The following is a 23589-nucleotide window of genomic DNA, read 5'->3' as shown; positions in this document are numbered from 1 at the left end:
TTTCTTTATTCTTTATGATTTGTTAATGTTTACTTTAAGGTTCCCAAACGATACATGCATATTCTAGTTTAGATCTAATTAGTGAGTAGTATCCGCGCAGTTTAACATTAGTGTGGGCTCTGTTGAAATTATGCCTTAAGAAACACAGTTTTAGGAAGGAAGATGAACAGATGTTAAATATGTGAAAGTTCCAAGACAACTTGTCAGTCAGTGTCACTCCTAAATATTTGCGGTTAGTAACTTGTTGAAGTCGTAGGGTACCGAGTTTATAGGTGCATGCAAAAAGGGCTGTCTTCTTTTTAGTGATCGGAATGGACACACGTTTCCCTGCGTGAAGTTTGATAGCACGTTCATAGCACCATTTAATTGGCTACGTTACTGACACTAACATTTATATCGTCTTGGTCATTTGTGGAATGAACTTCTTAGTACAATGCACAATCGTCGGCGAACAGTCAAATTTGGACTCCAGGACAGTTTACATCAAGAATGTCGTTGGTATAGAGAAGAAACAGTAAAGGTCCCAGCACACTTCCTTGAGGTACCCCAGATGTGATTGGAAGGCAGTCCGAGTAATGCCCGTCCACATACACGAACTTTACGTGGTCAGACAGGTAAGCTGCAATCCAACGCACCAAAATTTCTAGAACGCCAAGTGACCTGAGCTTTATGATTATTTTATCGTGAGGTACCGTATCAAAAGCCTTGATGAAACCTAAGAACAATACGTCTATACTATTGCGTCTTTTATCTGCACCAATGTTTTAAAGACTGCCTGCGGCACACAGCCACCTCTAACCCTTGATCTAAATTACTCGATGAGGCGGCTATTCTACGAGAAATCGAATAATTAATTAATTGCGCCAGCTAACCTTTGCAATTAATTACCTTACGGCACATACTTCAATCCATGAATTGTAGCCAGTGAGTATGCAAGGCATATCTATTTGAAACAATTTCTCAGGACTACACCAGTTTCGAGACATTCATTTTCAGAGTGTCCGACGAAAGGCATTGGCGTTCCAGTTTCTTTGTGTTTCAATGCATAAAACAGCGCCTCCTTAAAAAAAAAATGAGTGAAACTGCATTTCTACCGTAAGCTTTAAGGCGCATATCTCAAAACCGGTGCAATCCTCAGAATTCGTTCCAAGCGGATATGCCTTGCATATTCAGTAGCTACAATTCGTAGATTGCAATACGTGTCGTAAAATGAATAATTAATACTTTAATTAGCCTGGTTACGGTAATTATTCAATCAAGAATTTCAATTGCTAGCATAACTGAGGGCCACCTCGTCGAGTAATTTAGATCAATTGTTAGAATTTTGTGCCATCTGCCACAGGCAATTCTTAAAGTTTAGCGCAGCTAAAAAAACGCTCTGTACATTGATACGTCTTTACATAGACACATTAGCAAACGATTCCGCTGACGGATTTTATCTGACATCCAGCAAGAAATAAGTTTAAGAAACAGTGGCAGCAAACAGCGCAGAAGAGAATCGACTCACCTTTGTTACTCGGGCGAGGCGTTTGCGTGCCAACAACTACGAGTAAACGAGAGTGACTTCATATCATCATGGGATGTACAGGCGTTTTCTGTTCTCAAATAATAATAATATCGAAAAAAAAGAATTCGCGGTTACTGTGAAGCCACTGGGCTCTCAACGTAGCAGCGCGTTTGCCAAATAATGAATGAATAAGCGCGTGTTAACGACTAATAAATTCTGCAGTGCTCTCTGTCAGTCTTCATTACTATTCACAGTTGTAGAGGTCTAGGGTTTGACGAAAGCTCATTTGATCGGCTACCTTACCGTCATATTTCTCTTCGTTTTCATTTTTTTTTACTGCTGCGCTCAGGGTACCTTCACGTCACAAGTGGCATGCATGCATCAGCGTGGCATGGCGTTTTTCACAGCAAAGTAGCGAGCGCGAAGCGTTAGAAAAATAAAATGCACTAAATATATACGATAATTTTTTGGGTACAAGATAGTCTAAAAGACGTTAACATTATTTGGAGTGTTTATCCTGAGTAGCAGTGCATGCACACAAGAACACAATTTAGCAAAGAACTGTTGTGCACGCTATGAAGATTTTGTACTAAATAAATTACGGTGATCAACTTCCCGAAACTGCGTAGGTTATGAGCGACGCCGCAGTGGAGGGCTCCGGTTTTAATTTTTACCCCCTGGTATTCTTTTGACATGCTCCCGAATATAAGCACACGAGCCGTTTCGCATTTAGCCCCCAACAATATGGGGGCCACCTTGATGATGATGACGATCATCATTTATTGGCATACGATTTGAAACCTGGCGGTGACGAATAGTCATCTAGTTCGCTTGAGCTAATCAGGTATGCTCTACACGTATTTTATTCTCGTATTTTATACTCATCCTAATTTTTTTCTTTTCCTCAAGACTTCTCTATCTACCTCGTATCGCTATACCTATGCCTGTAACAGATCCGGTCGTATCAATTTCATCCCTGTTTTTTTTTTTGTCTTTGTTTTTCACGAATACTCCATGCTTCCATCCACTTTAACTCCAAGCGCTTCTGGAACACTTACGTTACCTACGGGTCTGGCTGGCTGAATAGCTTTGCATTACATTAGTATGTGCTGAGTGTTCTGCGATATTTTGCTGCTGGAGACACATGCCTCATGTCGTTGCGACTTTTTGTTCCGGTATGTTTTTGCATTTAGGCAACTAGCTCGAGCCTCAAATAGCGGCGCATTTATACACCTCCCTATGCATCTCCTTCAGCAAGTCCACGAAATCGTCATCGATGCCTTCAACAATTCCCTGTGTACGTTATCGCAGGCTTACTTAGAAATACTATCTATGAAGGTCTATTCTGAGCTATTGAAATTTCTGTGCACTGAGCTAGTACGTACATATCCTCTAAGCGTCTGCCTAGTTTGAACGTATTCTGTAGCTCCCCAGTACATAACTTTTCTGCACCCACTTCGACACTTACAATTGGGTGGCTTGCATTCTATATATCACCGACGTTACTGTAGCTGGCTTGTACGAGCTAGTCTTATCCTTTGCCACCTTTGCCTTTGTAGATTAGGTTCAGCTTGCTTTCTTGCCATTAAACTAGAATTTTCTTCGTTTTAATCAATTGCTCTATCACACTAGTCAGCAGTGCCTTCTTCTTTGGACCCAGTGGTCTGATTAGCTGTATTGGGATTTCATCGGGTCCTGCTGCCGTGTTATTCGGGACATTTCCTTCTAATTTTCTTCTGATGGCGTGTTTGATTCCCATTACTGAAAATTAAACGCGTCGTCTAGTGTTCAGCTCTCAAAAACAAGTCTGCTAAGCCACCACGGCGGGTATTTCGCACTATGTGACCGTCACTAAAGTATGCTTACCTGTCGAACTTCAACTATGCGGCTCCAAGTGAATAGAGTGGTTTCAAAAGCCTGTCCATTTGTGTACCCCTTTTATTAACGTGGTGGTCTCGCACGAAAGAATGCGAATTAAAGATATTCGAGATTACATTTTAGCGTGTGCGCCTGGTTATGTGAAACAACGAATAAAGGCAGCCTCTTTAAGCCAAATGCATACGTAAAACATCCGTCTTTTGTTTATTTAGAGTATTTGACAGGGGGCCCTAGATAGCGCATTGCGTGAGGGGCATTTACAAGCTTGAAATTATCTCTTGTGAATGTGACACACCGCAACGTTTCCTTGTTGCTAAAATTTTCATTCCACTAGTTCATTCGCCACCCTTTTGTACTTCCGGTGCTGATTACGTATCAGCACTACTTTTTCTTTAAATGACAGAACACAAACGGTCGCGACGCCACCTGGCAGGTGCAAGTTACGTTTATCTGCCAAGTTGCAATTTGTTGAAGAGAAAATGCCTACCTCGATACTCGTACTCGTAGCCCGGGTAGCCTGAGACGTGAATTTGACGAAATGTTAAAAATGAAGCAGTGACCGGCAAAAAAAAAAAAAAAAAATTAGACTCGGAAAGAAGCGTCCACCGTTACTGCCACTAACCTTCGTGCTGCTGCGTAGGGATATAGGCGGCATCTGAAACAAGATCGCCCAGTCGCTGGCAATTTAGTCAAGCTTTATTTCCTATTTTCGTATAAAAAAGAACTGTCGTGATGGTAGTGCTCTGATGTGTTCTTCATATGACCATATATATTGTTTATAATGTGCTTCTTTTGCAATTCTAACAATTTCTTTGGGAAATCACTTGGGGTATATCTCGCAATTCGGTGCGTTAAGGTGGATTACCTGGAGAGGTAGACATTGCTTGCAGAAATAAAGAAATATCCGTATTCTGGGCGTTTAAATAAAATGAGTTAACAATTACATTTAATGATTTTAGGACACGAGTTCATGCAGCGCAATCAAATCCGACCAGCAGTGAAGTCATGTCTGCTTAGCATAAATTCTAGAAATAGCGCCGCTTTCAAGATATCCGGCACCAGTCTCTTAAAATATCTATTAGCGTTCAGCGTACGTAGGTACATTTCGAACTGCTTGATGCAGGATGTTGGAAGACTGTTAACCGAAACGCCAGTGCATTTTGTATAATATTTTAAGGGCAGGTACCTCAAACGTTGTGATAGTCTTATTACTGTTGTTAATCGAACGTGACTTGACTACTACTGGATATCAATTACGCCATCAGTCTAGTTTTGCAGCTGAAACAAATGCACAAGGGTGAACAAATAGAAAGTTAGACAATGAATCTTTTAAATTAGCGCCCCAGGTCATTGCGTTTTTTTTTATTGTACAAGTAATATCTACCTCCTAAGTTAATCTAACTAAAAAGGCAGATAGACGCTTTCTGGGACGGGCAATTTTTTTAAAAAAAGAAGCGTTTACGTGCTGTTACTAAAGTAAAGTGGTGGCTTTTAAGGCGCCTATTAAAACCGCGTTTGGGGGCTTGCCAGAAATTCTATATTTTTCGTCACATCACGAGAAAAACGCAGCAAGCTACTTGATCAGAAGAATTGGTGTTAAATGTAGACGAACATTCCAGCTTTTACAGGTAAGTCAAGGTCATTAAGGTTTCACTTTATTGAACAACGATTATGCGTGGAAACATGAATGTATGGTCAGTCTTGTTCATATCGCACTTCAGGCTGACCACCCGGTTTGCTATTAGCATGCTATTTATCATTAGTTTGTTAATTAGACGACTGAACATATGTCGAAACATTTATCTTTTCGCTGAAGTGAGCTTGAACTACCGTCGCAGACACATAACTAAAAGTATGAATTCCTGTAGAGTTATTTCACAGCTCCCCATCTTCTCCATGCCTCTACAGCACCCTTTAGTTCGAAATAATGGTGCACCAACCATACGTGTGTCAACGTTACATAACTCTACTTCAAGGCGCCGAAGATTCCATCAAGTAAAGGCAAGGCAGTAGGATGACGCATTGTACATTTTCTTCTCCGAACTCACAATTACAGAGCATGGCTTTAGTCCACAATCAATAATGTCGTGCTTGTTATGAAAAAAAAACGTGACTGACTGCTTCATAGTACACGAACAAGTTCGTCACTGGCTGCAAGAACTATTACGAGAAGGAAAAAAAGAACCTAAGTCCGAACTTCGCAGCGCTAACTCTAAGCAAATTACGATTTTCTGGCAGCTGCGCACGTGTACGTCCTTGTACAGTCTCATTTATCGTGGTGACGTTTCGATACGACCTACTTTTTGTGCAATTTTGTGCACGCATGACGCGGTCACGTGTCTCCATTAGTGGGTGACGTTTCCCTATAAAGAAATGCGTGAACGATGGTGGGTCGAACTTCTGTCTGCCAGCGCAGCAGCCCAATGCTTTAACTATTAGACCACGATCGCGCCAACGTCGCTCTTTGAAACCTCTGGCGCATGCCTGTTTCTCGCGCTCTTCTTTCGCAAGGAGCTGGCGCTTTGAGACACTGTGTTGACTGCACTGCCTCCGGGATCAGCCCATATTTTCCGTCAGACGGAGACCTAGAACGTGTGTGAGGTCAGCCTTTAATGCTCTCGCATGAAAACAATTCCTTTGTCTCTGGTAGCGAAATGCAACGAGTCGGACATCCCGTCAAACTCAATGTCATGCCTTCAGTGAAGTGATTCCGCATTAGCAAATTGAACATTTAGCACAACGAATTTAATTAGGCAGCCAGACCAAAAATCACTACTTGTGGCTGCACTACTTGGTTTATAGTTGTGGTGTAATAGACGCGAAACAATGTGAAAAGCATGACAGGAAAGGGTGTCAGTTGACAATGTTGAGAGTGTAAGCGATTCAATGTAACACAGTGCAATGCCAAATGTTCTTTCTTTTTGCAGACAGCGTCTGCTTTGCTGACTTCACTTCGGTTTGGTGTATCTGGGGTCTAGTTATCTTGTAACCACTTCCAGAAGAAAAGACCCTTTCGCGCCTCCAGAGCGTCTCACCAAGTCGCAAAAGGTATCAAAGCGCAGGTCTCAAAAAGCCAGAACTGAGAATTAGTTGCAGCGTAGATAAAATTATCGGTACAGGCATAACTAGCGCCACTATAGTCGAAAATTAGCCACATTGCGCAATGGACTGCACTGTCTCCGGGATCGCCTACGTGGCATGTGGCAAAGAAAGTGTCAATCAAGCCTCGATGCTAGATAAGACGTGAAAGACGTAATTGAGCATGGAATACGATACAAATAAGATGCGAAATTAGTTAATAAAGATCGTGAAAAATACAGAAAGAGACAAAGTAGAGAAATATGATCAACTTGCAATGATCGAATTATTTCGAGTGCGATGTACGTCGACTCTATCTATATTTACGCACTTCAAACTTTCGGTGCACGTCACACACTTAGAGTGGCCCCTCTCTCTTTTAACTATGCAATCTATGCCGTTTTTGACACTCCCAGGAGAGCTGGATAATATTTTAAGCTTTCCTTATAACGCCCCTAAACGGGACGAAAATGAGAGTTTAGCAATTTTCATTGAAACCCTAATTAATAGGCACATTTCAAAAGTTGCTTATTACACTCGTTACTTCACACATTTCATTAAAAATGAACTTTGTGAGTGATATAACTTCTGAGAAAACCGTGACAACTAACATATAACGTTTTTGACTGCTTCTATAGGCGGGTTATCGACTTAACTGTAAAACATACATTTCGCTTTAAAGACGTTGCAACTCAAAAACGTAGCAACAGAGAGCTTCTTCGCCAGTGTGCTGTCGTAATTTTACTATAAGTCATGAGAACCAAGGCCTAACACTTACAGAAAAGAGAAATCAGCGACAAGCTCAAATAGCTACATGGCACCTCTAAATAGAAAACAAACGCTGCTAATTTATCTAGTCATTTATGACTACAATATGGTAAACTTAAGGAAAATACCAGAAACTTACGACCCAAATTCCTGTGTGACTGATGCTGATCTAGAAGAATGGACAGAAAGTAAACACAAATTGGAGGGCGTTTAAGCTTCGCCTTCAAGAGTGGGACGCGATAGCGTTATCGCACCCCGTTCGCACCGCCCACTCAAAACCATCTACGCGAGCCAAACCTCGTGATCGGCACGGACAGCCGGGCCGCGACGCGCCATAAAGGCGGACGCGATCATGGGGCGAGTGGCGCGCCACGTGTCGGGGCAGCGCCGTACATTACGACACGGCCGGTCTCGACGCGCGCGTCGAGACCGGCCGTGATTACGAGGAGGGGGTTCTCTATGTTTGCCGCAAGATGGCTCTGCGTGTGCGCAGCGCACAAGAAATGTAGCGGAAACGTACTTCGCTACGCGTGTAACTGCGACTTCTGTAATTTACATGCTCATAATAACCGATATACACCGCAGTATAACTTTCTACAACCCGCCGTGATTGCTCAGTGGCTATGGTGTTGGGCTGCTGAGCACGAGGTCGTGGGATCGAATCCCGGCCACGGCGGCCGCATTTCGATGGAGGCGAAATGCGAAAACACCAGTGTACTTAGATTTAGGCGCACGTTAAAGATCCCCAGGTGGTCGAAATTTCCGTAGTCCTCCACTATGGCGTGCCTCATAATCAGAAAGTGGTTTTGGCACGTAAAACCCCATAATTTTTATAACTTTCTACTGCATGTTCCTAAGGCAACACTGCATTCACTAGAGGCGCTTTTGTCCCGCTTTGAACTGTCGAACTCGTGGCTGAGTGGTAGCGTCTCCGTCTCACGCTCCGGAGAGCCTGGTTCGATTCCCACCCAGCCCACATTGCAAGTTGTTTTCTTATTTATGAATTGCCTTCCGGGATTTTTCGCTCACGGCCAACGCCGCCGACGCCGACGACACCGGCTTTTCTGCGACACAAGCTCCTTAACGCTGTCGCGTTAAAACCCGCGATTCAATCGGCGCTACAGCACGACTCACGCTCACCGCGCCTCACCAGCGACAGTGCACGAACTACAGCAAAGATTGATGCTGGCGTGTTTTGAATGCAAATAGCGTGCTTAAAGAACTTGACCCACTTTATGGTGTGTGTGTGTGTATGCATGCATGTTTGTATGTATGCATTCATGTACGTACGTACGTATGTAAAGTCGAATGCAAAAGTAGAGACCACAGCACCAGCAGAACAAACATTTCTTCTAGCACATCCGTGCAACGTGAAATTGTATTTATACATGCCGCTGATCGAAGAGGCGCATGTAGGCTGTACCACGTGATTTCAGCCTTTATGCCTAGGCTGCGAAGAAAAAAAAACAAGTGGCAGCTTCACCCGAAAGGCGAAGCATCGATTGCGACAGCAAATTAGTAGACAGCTACACGAAATAAGGATATCAGTTTTATCGGTCATATAAAGTTGGGAACATTCGCTTGCGAACTAAATTAACAAGCGTGGTGTTACGTGTGTACATGCAAACATGCAAGAACGCACAAGCAAGAACGTTGGAAGCAAACATGCACAAGCACAAACAAGAACGCTGGAGTGAGCGAGCGCGGCAGAAGCAGCGAGCTAGTTTGCCTTCGTGCTGCCTGTCGCTTCATCGCGAACTAAGAGGCGAAAACAGCGCAAACTAAGCTATTGTCACTCGCCGCGCACTCCGTTTCGTCGCAGGTTGCTTTCAATATAGGGACCGCAAGGCCGCGCCATATGCAGCAGCCGCTGGAGAGAACGTCCCCTCTCCCCTCCCTTTCCCGGTGCCTTGAGCGCGACGGAAGGCAGCGCTATTCGTCCCCTGCTTCCTCCCCTGCACCCACTAAAGTCCCTTGATGATTTGAAAGTAGCGACACTCTTTGAACTCTGCCGCCGCCGCGCGACCTCCTCGCCTCCTCCTCGCCCCTTGCGCTTTCCCCCCGCGGCAACCAGTTTTGCCCCCGTTTTTCTGCACGACGATTGGTCTCCCTGTCGTTGCCCTTGGAAACGCGCGGATCTTGAGTTTTGCTTCTGTTTTTCTTTTTCGTTCGCGCCATTTTCCTCCTGAGCACGGCTGGCTCGGCGCTTTAGCTGGGCGTAGCGAACGTTGTACGCTGTGTTTCCTGCTCTATGTGCTAGCGCTATGCCGGGCTGTTGCGCATATAACTGCAGCAAGAAGCCTGAACATGGTTATGCCGTTTTTATGATACCACAGCAAAAGCGTGACGGCTTGCGCAGGAAGCAGTGGCTGCATGACGTTGGCCGAAAGAACTTTGTGCCGACAAAAAACAGCGTTGTTTGCGAGGTGAGGCGTCTTATAGCTCGTAGCAAAGCATCCCGTAATGCTGCACTTTTTTTTTCATTCTTCCAGCCTGCTCACCAACGTTTTTGTTGCGGTTGTCCTCAGTATGCTTAATATTCTGGGGCGGCTCCATCACTTCGCACGTCGCTAACTGTTGTTATTCAGTCGGAAGTGCAGCATAATAGATTCTGCTTTGCGCCCTGAAAAAATTAGTAGCAAGTATACCCGTGGTATTGCAGGTGATGAGCGTTAGCTAGTCAACATTGAGTTTTTTTTTAAGTTTTAAGGCGAAAGCCCTTAGATCTCTATGTTTCAAGGTCGCGTTGTAAACTGGAAGTATCACGTGAGCCAAGGAAGGCCGGAGGTGACCCAAAGCATGTCTACCCCTGTATAAGGGAATCATTACCCAAGTTAATTAATGAATCATTAGTGATTGACGTAAGGTCGATTAGGGAGGATTAAGGTTGATTAGAGTGTATTAAAGAAGATTAAGGTGGATTAGAGTGCATTAAGAAGTATTAAGATGCATGAATAAAGATTAAGGTGGGTGGAGGAGGATTAAGGCAGATTATGGTGGATTAAAGTGAAAGGTTGATGACAGGGTATTAAGACGGATTAGGGTGCACGAACAAGGATTAGGGGTATTAAGGTTGATAAAGGAAGATTAAGGTCGATTAATCTGGATTAAGGTGGATTATGGTTGATGTAGGAGGATTAAGACCGATTAAGATGGATTAGTGTAGATTAAGGTGGATTAGGGACCATGGAGTGCGATTAGGTTTGATAGAGGTGGATTAGAGTATATTAATGTAGATTGAGACTATTAACCAGGATTCAGTTGTATTAAGGTGCATGAATAAGGATTAAGGTGGATGAAGGAGGACTTAGGTGGATTAGGGTGGACTAAGGTGAATTAGGGTTCATTGAGTGTTAAGACCGATTAGTCTACCATAATCCTCCTAATGCACATTAATCCACCGAATCCACATTCATCGACCTTAATCCTTCTTCATTCGCTTTAATCCACGAAAGACCTCCTTAATGCACCCTAATCCAGCTTCATCGACCTTAATCTACTCTAAGCCTCCTTAATGCACTTTAATCCTCCTTAATCAACCCTAATGCTTCCTCATTCACTTTAATCTACCCTAACCGGCTATAACCGTCCTTAATTCATCTTAATCCACCCGAATCCGCATTCATCCACCTTAGTCCACCCTAATCTCCTTATTCCACCCTAATCCTCCTTCATTCAGTTTAATTCACCTCCTTAATGTACCTTAATCCTCGTTAATCGACCCTTATCCTTCTTCATGCACTTTAATCCACCCTAATCCACTAGAATAGTCCTTAATGCACCTCAACGCACCTTCATCGACCTTAGTCCAACCCAGTCTTCCTTTATTAACCTTAATTCACCTTCATTCACCCTAATGCAGCTTCATCGACTTTAATCCACCTTAATACACCTGAATTCATCTTAATCCAATCACTAATCAATCATTACTTTGCTAATCATTAATCATCTCTAATACGCGGTTGCACATGCTTTGGTTCGCTTCCCGCCTTCCTTCGGTCACGTGATATTTTCTGTAGCTCACAACGGGACCTTGAAACAGAGGTCTAAGGCTTTCGCTTAATAAGCCACACACAAAGGGATGTGTCACAAGCAATACTAGATCAGACGCGCGAAGTAAAGCATCTGATCATGTGGCAGAAAAATTGTCTGGAGTACAGAACTCGCCTCAAAGCACCCTTTACATCGGTATAGCTCGTTCATACGGCTTTAAGCAAAAACCAACCTCCTCGTAAACGTTGCCTGCAGCATTATCGATGCTGTTATTAGCATTTCTCAAAATTTTCAACCCCACTGGGGCGCGCAACTGGCCCAAAATAACACGCCTCCATAGAATCCTGCGGCCCGTCCGCGGGTGCCCAGGAGGAAAAGCGCGCCGTGCGCAGCCGGCGGGCGAGGAGAATCGAGGAGGAAAGCGCCGTGAGGAGGAGAGTGTCGCTACTTTCAAATTATCAAGGGGCTTTAGCGCCCACGAGATTCAGCCGCCATCGTCCGTTCAACCTCGACGCTTTCACTCGCACATACAGCATAATGCGCGCGGTGACGATGCAATTGCTCTTGGACTTTATACGGAACAGCACGGCGGCGGCGACGGAAGAAATGCACCTGGAGTGTCCATATAATTGATATTGCAATAAAACCTTTAGCGGCACCTCTGGTCCTTAAACTTTTCCAGTCGACTGTACATACGCATCCGCCGTCATGACGTAGTAGCTTTGGTGTTGTGCTGCTAAGCGCAAATTCGCGGGATCAAATCCCGGGGGCGGAATGCAAGAACACCCGTGTACTGTGTGTAAAATGCAAGGGAGAGGACGCTTACGGCAACATAGCCAGCGCAGGAAATGTACGCATGTTTATTGAGAGCATGGCTTACAAAGTCACGAGCTAGCGCGCTGTACATACTGCGCATCAGCGCTGATACAATCATTACACGTGTCCGATACAACCTCCCTCGGAGAACAAATAAAAGAGACAGTTAGACAAATATACACATTTGTCAAAGCTTATGGCATTTGATTAAAGTGTTCATCATAATGAAGTTCCCGTGGAGGCCGGACGGTACGAGCCGACCTTCTCGCACCTGGCGTCAGTGGAATGTCAGGCGAAGGACTTGGTAACGTTGATCCTATAGCTGTTTCTAGAGATGACGCTTCAGAGGTTTAAGTTGTTGGCTCAGCTGGTGTTGTAGGCGCCGGTGCATGGGAGTTTCCACCGGATGGACTCTCCTCGCAGTCATCACGTTCGCCGCTGTACTGCTGGCTTGTGCTAAGCAGATGTCGGCGGTTTCGCCGCAGTACACGAGGATCGTGAGTTTGTACCAAATGAGAATGTGGGGCAACTTCACCGACCAGCTTCCACTTTTGACACCAGCCCGCAGCAGTCTGAAGCCTCACTTTCGTGCCTCTGTGCAATATTTCCAAAGGTTTTCCAGCCTTGATTGCTGGTGCTTCCTCTTAGCTATCCGGGACACACCGCTGAAGTCAGGAAGGTTATAACGAAGTCACCTTCTTTGCCGAAGCTCACCCGGAGAATCCCATCTTGCAGTGGTGTTGAGCGATAGGCTAGCAGACCCAACCAGAAGTCCTTCTTCACCTCTTGAGTCCTTTTCAGGATGCGCTTTACGATTTGCACACCTTTTTCAGTCAAGCCGTTCGACTGCGGATAACGAGGGCTGGAAGTTACATGGTTGAAGCCGCATGTTTTGGCAAACCTGGCGAAACCTGGCAAATTCATAGCTCGAAAACTGGAGTTCGTTCTTCCACGCATACTTCTACAGGTACGCCGTACTGTTAAAAAAGAAGCAGGTCACTGACCAAAGTAAAAAAATAAAATGACGTTTCGGGATCTCTACGAAGCCCTTGTTCACAATGGAATGCTGGCTAAGCACAAGGTTCTTAAATAGCGTTCCACACATGACGCAAACTTCTGGAGTACATCAGGTTAAGAGTGCTAGATTGCTTTTGATTGTGTTATTGGTAGTTTGAATTATTAGTGATTCGAGATTACGCCTCATTGTGAAGTTCTTCCCTGTGGCCACCATACGTGCGTTGTCCCAGTTTATGTCGTGACCAGTTTTCTCGGCATGCTCTGCGAAGGCATTTGTCACTGTGTGGCAGTTGGTGGCATCATCAACACGACGAAGAATGGAAAGCAGGAGGCATCACAAGACTGGAAACTGAACGCCTTCTTAGAAAAAGGCCTGAAACGCACAGTACCTAATTTCGTGGTTAGGAACATGTCTTCCTATAAGTTAACCGTTGTGGAAAACAAAGTTCTCAAGCTGTGGTCTTAACTTCAAGGGGAAAAAGCAACCTGACACCCCAAAGGCTACGTGTGCTGCCGAAGGCGCGATTTGCTTGCTTGAAAAAGATGTGGAAGACGAAGTCCGCACGAGAACAATAGGAATACTCTCGAGGATTGGTAAATCTGGTTCTCAGCAAGTTCTGTCGGAAGACGAACGAAATGCAGTCAAGTCCTCACATCAAAATAGGAATATCGCCGCTTTGCCTGCCGACAAAGGCAACGCCACAGTCGTGCTCCACCGTCCGTCGTACCAGTCGAAAATTGAGATGATACTTAAAGACAGCAGGGCATTTGCCAAGATGGACAGGGATCCTGCCCCGAAAGTTCAAACAGGCTTGCAAAAGCTGCTATCAGATATTTTCTTGGGACTTATTTCGTCAGTAAAGAGGCTGTACTACCAACTGCTCTGGACAAATGGTTCTGCTTCAACCATCTACGGCTTACCAAAATCCACAAGAGTAGGACGCCTCTCAGGCCCATAGTTGAGTTCACAATATCGCTCTGCTCCGCTACTCAAGGTATCTTCACGGCATCTTGGCTCCCCTGGCAGGCAAGACGGAAACTCACCTCCGCAACACAAGTTACTTCATCAACAAGGTGAAAGGTATCACTGTGGATGAAGATGAAGTACTCGTGTCATTCGACGTGTGCTCCCTTTTCACAAGCGTTTCGGTTGCTCTTGCCCTCAAAACTTCAAGACTTCACAATGACCCAACACTGCAGGATTGCACGCGGTTGGACGTCGATGAGCTGTGCGCCTTGTCACAATTTTGTTTGCCCAAGACGTACTTCTTGTGCAATGGCGTAATACGCAGTCACGTTTTCGGTACCGCAATGAGGTCATCCATTTCAGTCACGACTGCAGATCTGACGATGGAAGCGAAGGCCTTGGAGTCATTTCAGCCTAGACCCAAGGTGTTCTTGGGATACGTCGACGAATTCTTCTGCGCCATAGTCAAGAATGTGCAACGTATTCTCCACTGCCTAAAGACGTCAAGCCTTCCATCAAGTTTACTTTGGAAGAAGAGAAAAACGGTTGCCTCATTCTTGGATGCCCTGGTAAAGCATGCTCCCATTGGCCTCACATACAGAGTGTACCGGAAGCCAACCCACTCCGGTAGATGCATCAGTTTCCAGTCCGTTCATCGGACACCCCACAAACGCTCAGTGGTTCGTTCGTTAGTTGAATGGGACCCCGCACCTGCTCTGATGCGAGCAGCCTGCAAGAGCAACTTCAGATCATTGAAGAGGACCTAACGAGGGATAGGTACCTCAAGCATTTTATTTGGAGGACAACCAAGGTAATGAGGAATGATCAGCGGATTGACAGGCAGGGCGCGGACACTTAAGCATCCAGACAGAAGCCCTAGCTCGTGTTTTTAAGAAACAAGGTGTAGAAATCGCGCCTGTGCCAGCAAGCGTCAAGGTGACTTGATTAACGTGAAGGATCCTCTCCCTCTGGCACGTTTTCCTGGCGTGGTATACAAGATTCCATGAGGCGACTGCGAATAAGTGTATATTGGCGAAAGCGGAAATTTCTGCAGGTGTCTCAAAGAGCATAAGAATAATGTCGCCAGATGCCACACAGTGACAAATGCCCTTGAAAGCATGACGAGAAGACGGGTCACAAGATAAGCTGGGAAAACGCGGGCATTTGCCTCAGACAACTTGACAGCGAGGCTCAATCTTGAATCACCAATATTTCAAACGACAAACAACACAATAAGTGGATCATCTGGCTCTCTAAACTACGTGTACTGTCGAACTGTGCGTCATGTGCTGAACGCTATTTAAGAACCATTTCCTTAGTCGAATTTCATTCTGAACAACGGATCCATAGAAATACGGAAACGCCATCTTACTTTGACCTTCGTCAGTGACGTGCTCCTTTTTACAGCGAAAGCTGTATATGACTAACCTTCCGTAATTTTCTTCGGCGTCCGGAAAGAGAACCGTACTTAGCCATTTCTAACAAACGTATGCGGGTGAAATGCAGTGGCGCTAATGTCAAAATGCGGAACAGATTAGAACGCTTGCCGTCAAAAATAGCGTGCGTCAAGGTTATCGCAGTATATAAGGGGGAGCGGTATCGGTGCTAAAAACTGCCGCGTTATCAATGGGGCGGACGCGTATAGTTCGTACACCCGAAGAACAACATGCGTAGGAGGAGCGCCGGCGAGTACAGCAATGACCACCGACGAAGAACATTCCCGCGATGCTGAACAAAAACGACAATCGCGAGACTGGGCACCTTCGAACGAGCAACGACGCCAGAGTCGCAGCGCAGAAAATGAAAACTATTCCACTCTGTGAAGATGGAATGGCAGCGACCTTGCTTTTTGTTTGAGAGCTTTGACTGTCGTCAACCTTCGCTGCCATTCCATATTCATAGAGTGGAATAGTTGTCATTTTTATTAGTACTTTTGCCTGACCATATAGTATTCTGCCTAACTCTTGACTACATAGATATGCGGTACCTGGTGAACATGGCGCTGAGGGCTGCGATCGTATTTGTTGCAGTTGTGTCTTCGAGCTTCTCGACCTCGGAGAAATTGGAAAAGGTGTAAGCAAGCACGTCCGAATTTCCAGCATAAGAAAACATATGCACTCGGGCTCTATACCAAGCACATTTCGGAATTGGCCGCATTAGAAGTGGTTTATGTGGCTGTCTGTATGGCGTACTTGCTGCACATTGCGCCTAAATTTCTACTAGCGCAGCGATTTCGCCATTCAGATCGGGCCAGAAAAAGTGTCCTCACCCTCTCCTTGCACTTTTGCAGCCCGAGTTGGCCAGCATGAATTCTCTTCAACATGCTTCGTCGCATACTCTTTGGCGTTAATACTTTAGAGCTCTTCAGCACTACTCCATTAACGACAGACAGCTCTTTCAAAAATGGCTTGAGTTCCCCTTTTACCGGCTGGCCGCTTGCTATGCTCGTCATTACAGTCTGTCGGTGGGCGTCACGAGAAATTTTCTGCTGCAGTAACCGCTGCGTTTCGGAAGTAACCATGTAGCCCAAGGACTGCACTGCACGAATGTCCGCGTCATCTGTGGTGCCAACTTGGTCTTCGCCCTGGTCCGTTGTCGACCATGACAACATGTCGACGAGTACCAGCTGCTTTGTGGGAACGTACTGCTAAGTCGTATTTGAGCAGTCGCAAGAAGAATCTGTGCACTCGCGACGGCATGTCGGCGATTTTTTTGTTTTTTGCGCGATCGCTACAAGCAGCTTATGGTCTGTTTCAGTAAGCACTTTTCTTCCCTACGCAAATTCATGAAACCTTTCACAGCCCGAACAAATTCCAAGTGTATAATTTTCAACTTGTGCATAACTTTCCTGGGCTTTGGTTAAGACTAGATGCATATACTACAGGATGACAATTACCATTGCGGTCTTGCAATAACGTTGCACCGACACCGTCCTTTGATGCGTCGCACGTTATCTTAGTTTCTCGTTGCGGATAAAATATTGCAAGCAGGGGTAGGGTGGTCAGATATTCCACTCTTGTGCGTGGTTTCCTGTCCATTGGAACTCAACGTGGGACCTATAAGGTCTCGTAAAAGCGTCGTTCGCTCGGATAACCGTGGCACGAATTTGGCGAAATAGATAAGCACCCCTAGCATCCGCTGGCCCTCAGTCTTCGACGCCGGTGTCGGCATTTTCGCCAAGCTTTTGTGCAGCGTTGGGTCAGACGATATGCCGGGGTCGGCATAGGTCGCCACCAAGGAATTTGACTTGTTTCACACCAAACTTGCACTCCTGCGCGTTGAAAGTCAAACATGACTTCTCGGCAGCTTTCAGCACTGCGGTTTACCGTTCATCGTGTTCTTGCTTACTGGAACCCCAAACTCATATGTCGTCAATATACACTAGTGCACCCGGAAAGCCGTCAGATACTTGACTGATGGTTGGTTGAAGTACCTCCCGTGTGGATGAAATGCCGAAGCCCCCCTCCCCCCCCCCCCCCCCAGGCGCAGAAAACGGTATCACCTTAACTGAAGAAAAACTGCAGATCTTAGAAGTCCACTCGTCAAGCGGTATCTGATGATAGCCGGAGTTCGCGTCAAAACCACTGAAGTACGCGGCATATGTTAAGTGGGTTTCGAAATTCTCGCGCCTAGGAAGCGGGAAATGCCGCCTCTTTACGTAATTGTTAGCAGCTCTGAAGTGAATCTACACCCTTACATAACCCACTTTTTTCTTTGCCAGAACCGAAGGGCTGATCCAGTCGGTAGGCTCGTTCACTTCAACAATTATGCCAGCATGTACCATTGTTTCAAGTTCCTTCTTTAGGAGCTCTTCTCGCAACAAAGGAACTCGTCGAGTTGGTTGTACGATTGGCACAGCTCCAGGTTTCAAGACCATGCTGTAGGTCTGCTGCAAGCAACTTAGGCCCTCGAAGACATGCCTGAAATTCTTGAGAAGTCTGTCGTTGGAACTCTTGTCTATGGCGTCTACTCTACGCTGGACTAGCCCCATAGCTCCACTAGCATGAAGTCCAAGTATGTCTGCAGTCCATTTCTCACAATGAAAAATCTGACTGTAACAGAAGTACTTCCAAGCCTTACTTCCTGCGTAGACGTTACAAAGCACGATATGGTACCGCCGTTATACGCCCGCAGCACAGAATTCGTAGGCTTCAATTCTTCTGCTGCCGGCAGTTGGCGATAAACTGACATGGGAAACAGGCTTTCCTGCCACACGGTGTCCACTTTAAAGCTTACCTCGCGACTGCGAACTTCAGCTTTAACTGTCAAATCACTCTCGTGGCTTGCTGTCATGATATCGAGAATGTCGAAGACGATATCTGGATGTTTTCAGACTTCGCCAGCTGACGCGCAACCACTGGAAAAGTGGTTCAGCTTGTGGCACAAACGACACCTCTTTCCAAGGGCAGGGCATTGCTTCGGTTTGCGCCAGCATTGCACTTATGACAGTGAAATTCTTTTCTTTGTTTCCGCTCCTCCGAAGGTGGCGCCGAGGGCCTGAAGATGATGTCCACATTGTCGTCCCCTCTATACGCAATATACTTCGTTTCGCTGTGCGGCCGTTCCCGCTGCTTTGAACATTTACTCTGCTTTTTGCAAATTCAGTTGACTGTCACGAAGCCCTTTCTCGCATAGTCTAGGATTATACGTGCCAAATACGATCTGGTCCCTCATCAGTTCTTTCAACACGCCAAAATTACACTGCCATGCTTGCTTTTTTAGGTCACGAACAAATCATTCGAATGGTTCTCCCGCCAGTTGCATTGTTGAACAGAATACCTATCTCATGCACTTCATTGCGCACTTTGACGCAATACGCTTCCAACTTTCTCACCTCGGTACTGTAGACGCTCTTGTCATCATTCTGCGCGAACTGGGACTTGAAGACGTCCAGCGCGTCGCCACCCGCAATGCTCAGCAGGCCGCCTCCAGGAATAACTCAAATTTCTGCTTAAGACGCTTCGTGTTTTCGTGACGTTATCCTTCAGCCGCAATGGCTCTAGTGTCTTCAGCAGCTCCATAACGCACTCTTCACAGGTTCGATTGCCCTTAGCTCTCGATGGCCAACGGGGCAACTTCTGACGCCGTGTAAAGTGCAAGGGAGACGACGCTTACAGCAGCACAGGCACTGCGGGAAATGAACGCGCGCTTATCGAGAGCGTGGCTTATAAAGAAAGGAGCTAGCTACGTACTGCGTATCACCGTTGCGCATCCGCGCTGATACAATCACTATACGTGTCCGATACACCATGCACTGGGTTACAGTGTAGTAAAATATAATGGTAGTTGGCTCAGCGGCGCCGGGCGCATAAAGCCACCGATGTCAACTTGCAAACGCAGCTATACATTGAAATCGACGGTGCAACGATTGCTGTGCCACAGGGAAAGCTCATGTTGCTACATAAGCAAGGAAGAGCGGCGTCGTGCCGTCGAGATCAGTGTAGCGTCCGCGACCACGTTCGCACCCTTTCAGTTTGTGCACTGGCTTGTGCTTCAACGCCGCGGTGCTTGCTGTGAGTGTTCGCGGCGTCTCATCTTTGCATGTGTAGCAATATGCGCCTTCCCTGTGGCACACCAGGCGTCGCACCGTCGATTTCAATGCATAGCTGCGTTTACAAATTGACATCGGCGGCTTCATCTGTCCAAGTTGCCGCGGGTGCACAGTGTGCAGACGACCCTTATATTCTAGTACACTGTAACTAGGTGGGCGTTAGAAACTCCAGGTGGTGAAATTTATTTCCGGAGTACCCCCCCCCCCCCCCCCTAACGTCGTGCCCCATGATCATACCTGGGTTTTTGCACATAATACCACAGTATTTATTTTTAATGTATGTATGTTTTATACATGTATATCCAGCAAGCTTAATGATAATGACAAATAGGTCTGCCTCAGCTACATTGCTCTAGCTGAAAACAATATGTTTACTTGAAGACGAAAACTTGAAAGGATGAACACTGACAGTGAAGCCCCGGCCTCTAGCAAAAGTTTGGAAAATGGGACGTGCCCTGACGGAGTACTCCTTGTCGACGCGTTGGCTACAGTACGAGGTTTCCATCGTTCGAGCACTGTTAGCCACTCATCTGCAGCCAGCTACCCTGAGCGGCAGAAGGCAACGTTATAAAAGGAATGGCTGCAAAAAATGGCGACGATAAAGAGCACAAGCTACAGCTCTGCACGAACAAGCGGAGACCAAACGCATATTCTCTAAAAATATATATAATTCCCCGTTGGCTTGCAAACTTGATTTAGAGCCACGCCAATGGCCCGATATGGTGTTCTATGACCACAGTTGGCTGTTGGCACGTGTGGCAGCTGCTACCAGCGTCTGTAGATTTTACTCGTATTGAGAGAAACTATAGTACGTGGTGTATGGTATATTGAGGCATGTGACAATACCCGCCACGCGGGGCACTTTCTATGAAATAAGAAGCGGAGAGTCTACAGAGCGAGAAGCGCAACTTATCCAATTGCCCGTCGAGCTGCTAATTATCCTCATAATTTATTATTTTTTGTTGTCATTACGCGTCTCTGTTGGGGCATTAAGTAAGAGGTGTGTGTGTGTGTGGGTCATTATTATAAAGGGACAATTGTCGGGGGTAGCTGCACAATGTCACAACTTCAACAGGACACAAAAAAAAACTATTTGCTGTAGATAGCGAGCCAAAAACGGGGTCCATACTGAAGGGATGGAGTCACGCGCAGTGATACGTATGTCCTCGTCGCTCCTTCTAGTCCTCGTTGTTCTCGCGCTACCTACACCAAATCACGAAGCGTTGACTCGCCCAAACCGCTACACAAAAACGGTAATAATATCGTATGAAATACGCAATGCGCGAAAAAAAATTGAGGAGCCATTCCACCCTGTCAAGGTGGTTGAACAGCGAAGCTGCTATGGCGGTATAAACTACGTTGGTGCGTAACTATACATATAGTTATGTATATGTCATTTATGCGAAATGCGATGACATACACAATCATTTCTTGTCTCGTTTCTTTTCTCTTTATTTTATCTTTATCTTGTCACGCAAGTGATGGTGGCCTTGTGGTCACACCGCCAATGGCTCTGTGACGACGCCGGTCATGTTCTTGGCTAGCGTCAGATCTATACGGTCTGCCTCCCGCTGCTGCTCTCGACGTCGCTCATCATAGAGACACTGCTCTTCAGGCGCACGGATCGCGCGTGACCTCCCCATAGCGATCGGTGGAGCTAAGTGGTGCTGAGATTCCCCTTGGTCGCCTCATCAGGCGCGCACTACGTCACGCATTACGTCATACATACACAGAGCTACCGCCGAAGCGCTTTTACGACGCCGCTCTAAAGACGCAGGTGTTGTCGATGCAGCTGCGATGGAGCGCCGTTTAGACGCAGGTGGCTGTTAAACCGAGCCTCGGCGCGAGCGACGATATGCGTTGACCGGGGCGCAGTCCAAAAGAGTGCGCGAAACACGTTTGTTTGTAATTTGCGATTGAGCATACTTTGTGGTTAATTAGCTTAATGAAACTTGGAAGGACTAGAGTTTTATTCTAGGGACAAACATTGGGCTGCCTGTTTCCTTCCCATAGAGCCGCATGTATTGACAGCAAATGGGAATTCCACAGTGTTCACAACTTCACTGTGAACTACGTAATTACGAAAACTAAATGGAACTCGGCGCATTGTTAAAGTCGTATTAGCTGTAAATTGTCATATAATTTCTTTCGGAATAGTTCCGATGAAACAGGAGTCACAGCCGTTTTCTGTAACCATACTCCCTCCGTAAATGCCCATGTATTGAGAGCAGACGGGATTTCTCCAACGTTTACAACTTCGTTGGGAACTAACTAGTCATAACAAGTAAATGAAATTCGGCGTAATGATAGCGTCGTCTTAGCGGCCAACAATGGTATTAATTTTTTCCAAGATACCTACATAAATACATGCGGTTAAAAAATCAAGACAGACGAGACATAGGCATGAAAAGAGCATTCTAATACCACAATCACGAACTTCGGCGTACCCCTTTTCGTTTTGTCCACGAACCATCGCGGAGTGGAATTCACTGCCGCAAGAAGCAACAAATTTAGCTATGATTGAATCATCTTTAGCTGCCCTTCCGGACCATGTGTAATCTATCAAATTTGCTACATCCACTTTCTTTGTGTCATATAAACGACGCACACTATGTGGTCTTACTACTGTCATAACGATTTTTTTTAAGTACACTCGTTGTCTACTAATTTATGTCCCATTTTTTCGTGTAATGTATAGTTATCATAGAATCCTTGCTTTTCATTACACGCACGTGTTTTCGGATTGTTATTTAAAAGTGATATTGACTTTGTGCTCAAAAACCTTCTTGCTCTCTATGCTTTTTGGTCTTTGTATGCTTCTCTTTTTTTGCTCTTCTGCACTGAAGTGTACATGCCTGTGTCTAATGTAAGGCTATTACTTCATTATTAACCCCTCCTGCCCTGGCTTCCCAAAGGTAGCTGGCAATATTGTGCAAATGAATAAAAAATAAAATAAAAATAAGATAGGTTGGCAGCCACAGAGCATTCGCGAGAAAGTTGGTTTTGCCGCAAATCTGTTCGCGGCCACCATTTTTCCGGAAGCTTGCCACAGACAGCTTAACTGTAAAAGAATGTCATGAGGCCCAAACACCGCGAAGAACTAAAATGAACCGAACAAAGAAAATTTCATGACATCACCCAACGCACTGATTGGCAGCAGTTGCTATGCGTAACATGCGGAACGTGAGTGACTTTTAAGAACAACACGGTGATATTGAGGTTGTCCCGGTAAGGGCCAGGTTGCACTGGTTAGAATGAAATTAGCGGACGTGCATCACCTACGAACACTTCTGCAACGTGAACAAGTATACCATGAATGCGCACGTGAAGTGACTAAGTACAGCAGTTGCAACGGACAAAGCGCACAAAGCGAATAGATGGTCTGGATGTAAGACTAAACTGGTGAGGGGAAACGAGGTTTCGGATTTTGTGTAGCTCTTTGTGCACGTTGACCACTATGCCTGCATCGATTGTGGCTTCCCAAACGTCGTTACGTCACGGTTCTAGTAACTGATCTTGGTGGCTTGTGCACTCGCTACTAGATGTCCACTCACCCATCCCTGTCAGCTTTCCGGACGGAAGCTGAAATAATGAGACGGTGCAGCCACCCCGGGGTACGGATCGGCGACTTTGTCTTCCACGTGTCCCGAGCACACCAATGTAGTCTGATGATGATGATGACGGTGATGCTTCGAATTAATGGCGCGTACCCACGAAGCCCAAATATCGGGCGACAGGACGTAGCTAAAGATAAATTTTTAGCGGAATAGGAGAAACTAAAAATCAACAATAGATGGAAATAGGTACATGAAGAAGATACTATTGAAGTACGTAATACAGACCCCAATAATAAAGAATTTGGATACTGAGATCCAGTGAAATGGCGAGGGAACAGAAGAGCGTAAATCTTCAAAAAATTTGCACGCTAGTCATTTCATTTTAAAACTCAGTGGCAGTAGAAAAACCATACATGTGATTAAAGCCTGGTGTACCGGCCCTAAATAGTATTACTGG

General features: G+C 45.7%; 1 protein-coding gene across 2 annotated transcripts in view; it reads right to left on the bottom strand.

Annotated features, from left to right (window-relative positions):
* Nucleotides 1-23211, bottom strand: part of LOC129384154 (uncharacterized) — an 80093-nt gene extending 56882 nt beyond the window's left edge. Inside the window, exons 1-2 of one of the 2 annotated variants that reach the window (XM_072284382.1) lie at nucleotides 23130-23208; nucleotides 7371-7400 (exon numbers count right to left, since the gene is read on the bottom strand). In XM_072284382.1, coding sequence (XP_072140483.1) covers nucleotides 7371-7400; nucleotides 23130-23133 — 34 coding nt within the window. In that variant the 5' untranslated portion in view covers nucleotides 23134-23208. Of the gene's footprint in view, nucleotides 1-7370; nucleotides 7401-23129 lie in introns of both variants that reach the window. The other variant, XM_055069340.2, reaches the window with a different exon arrangement.
* Nucleotides 23212-23589: the final 378 nt, after the last annotated feature.

Source organism: Dermacentor andersoni, chromosome 9, assembly GCF_023375885.2.
Source record: "Dermacentor andersoni chromosome 9, qqDerAnde1_hic_scaffold, whole genome shotgun sequence".
NCBI classification, from domain to species: Eukaryota; Metazoa; Arthropoda; class Arachnida; order Ixodida; family Ixodidae; genus Dermacentor; species Dermacentor andersoni.
Note: the sequence above shows the minus strand (reverse complement) of the source record. Positions and strands in the feature narration are given on the sequence as shown.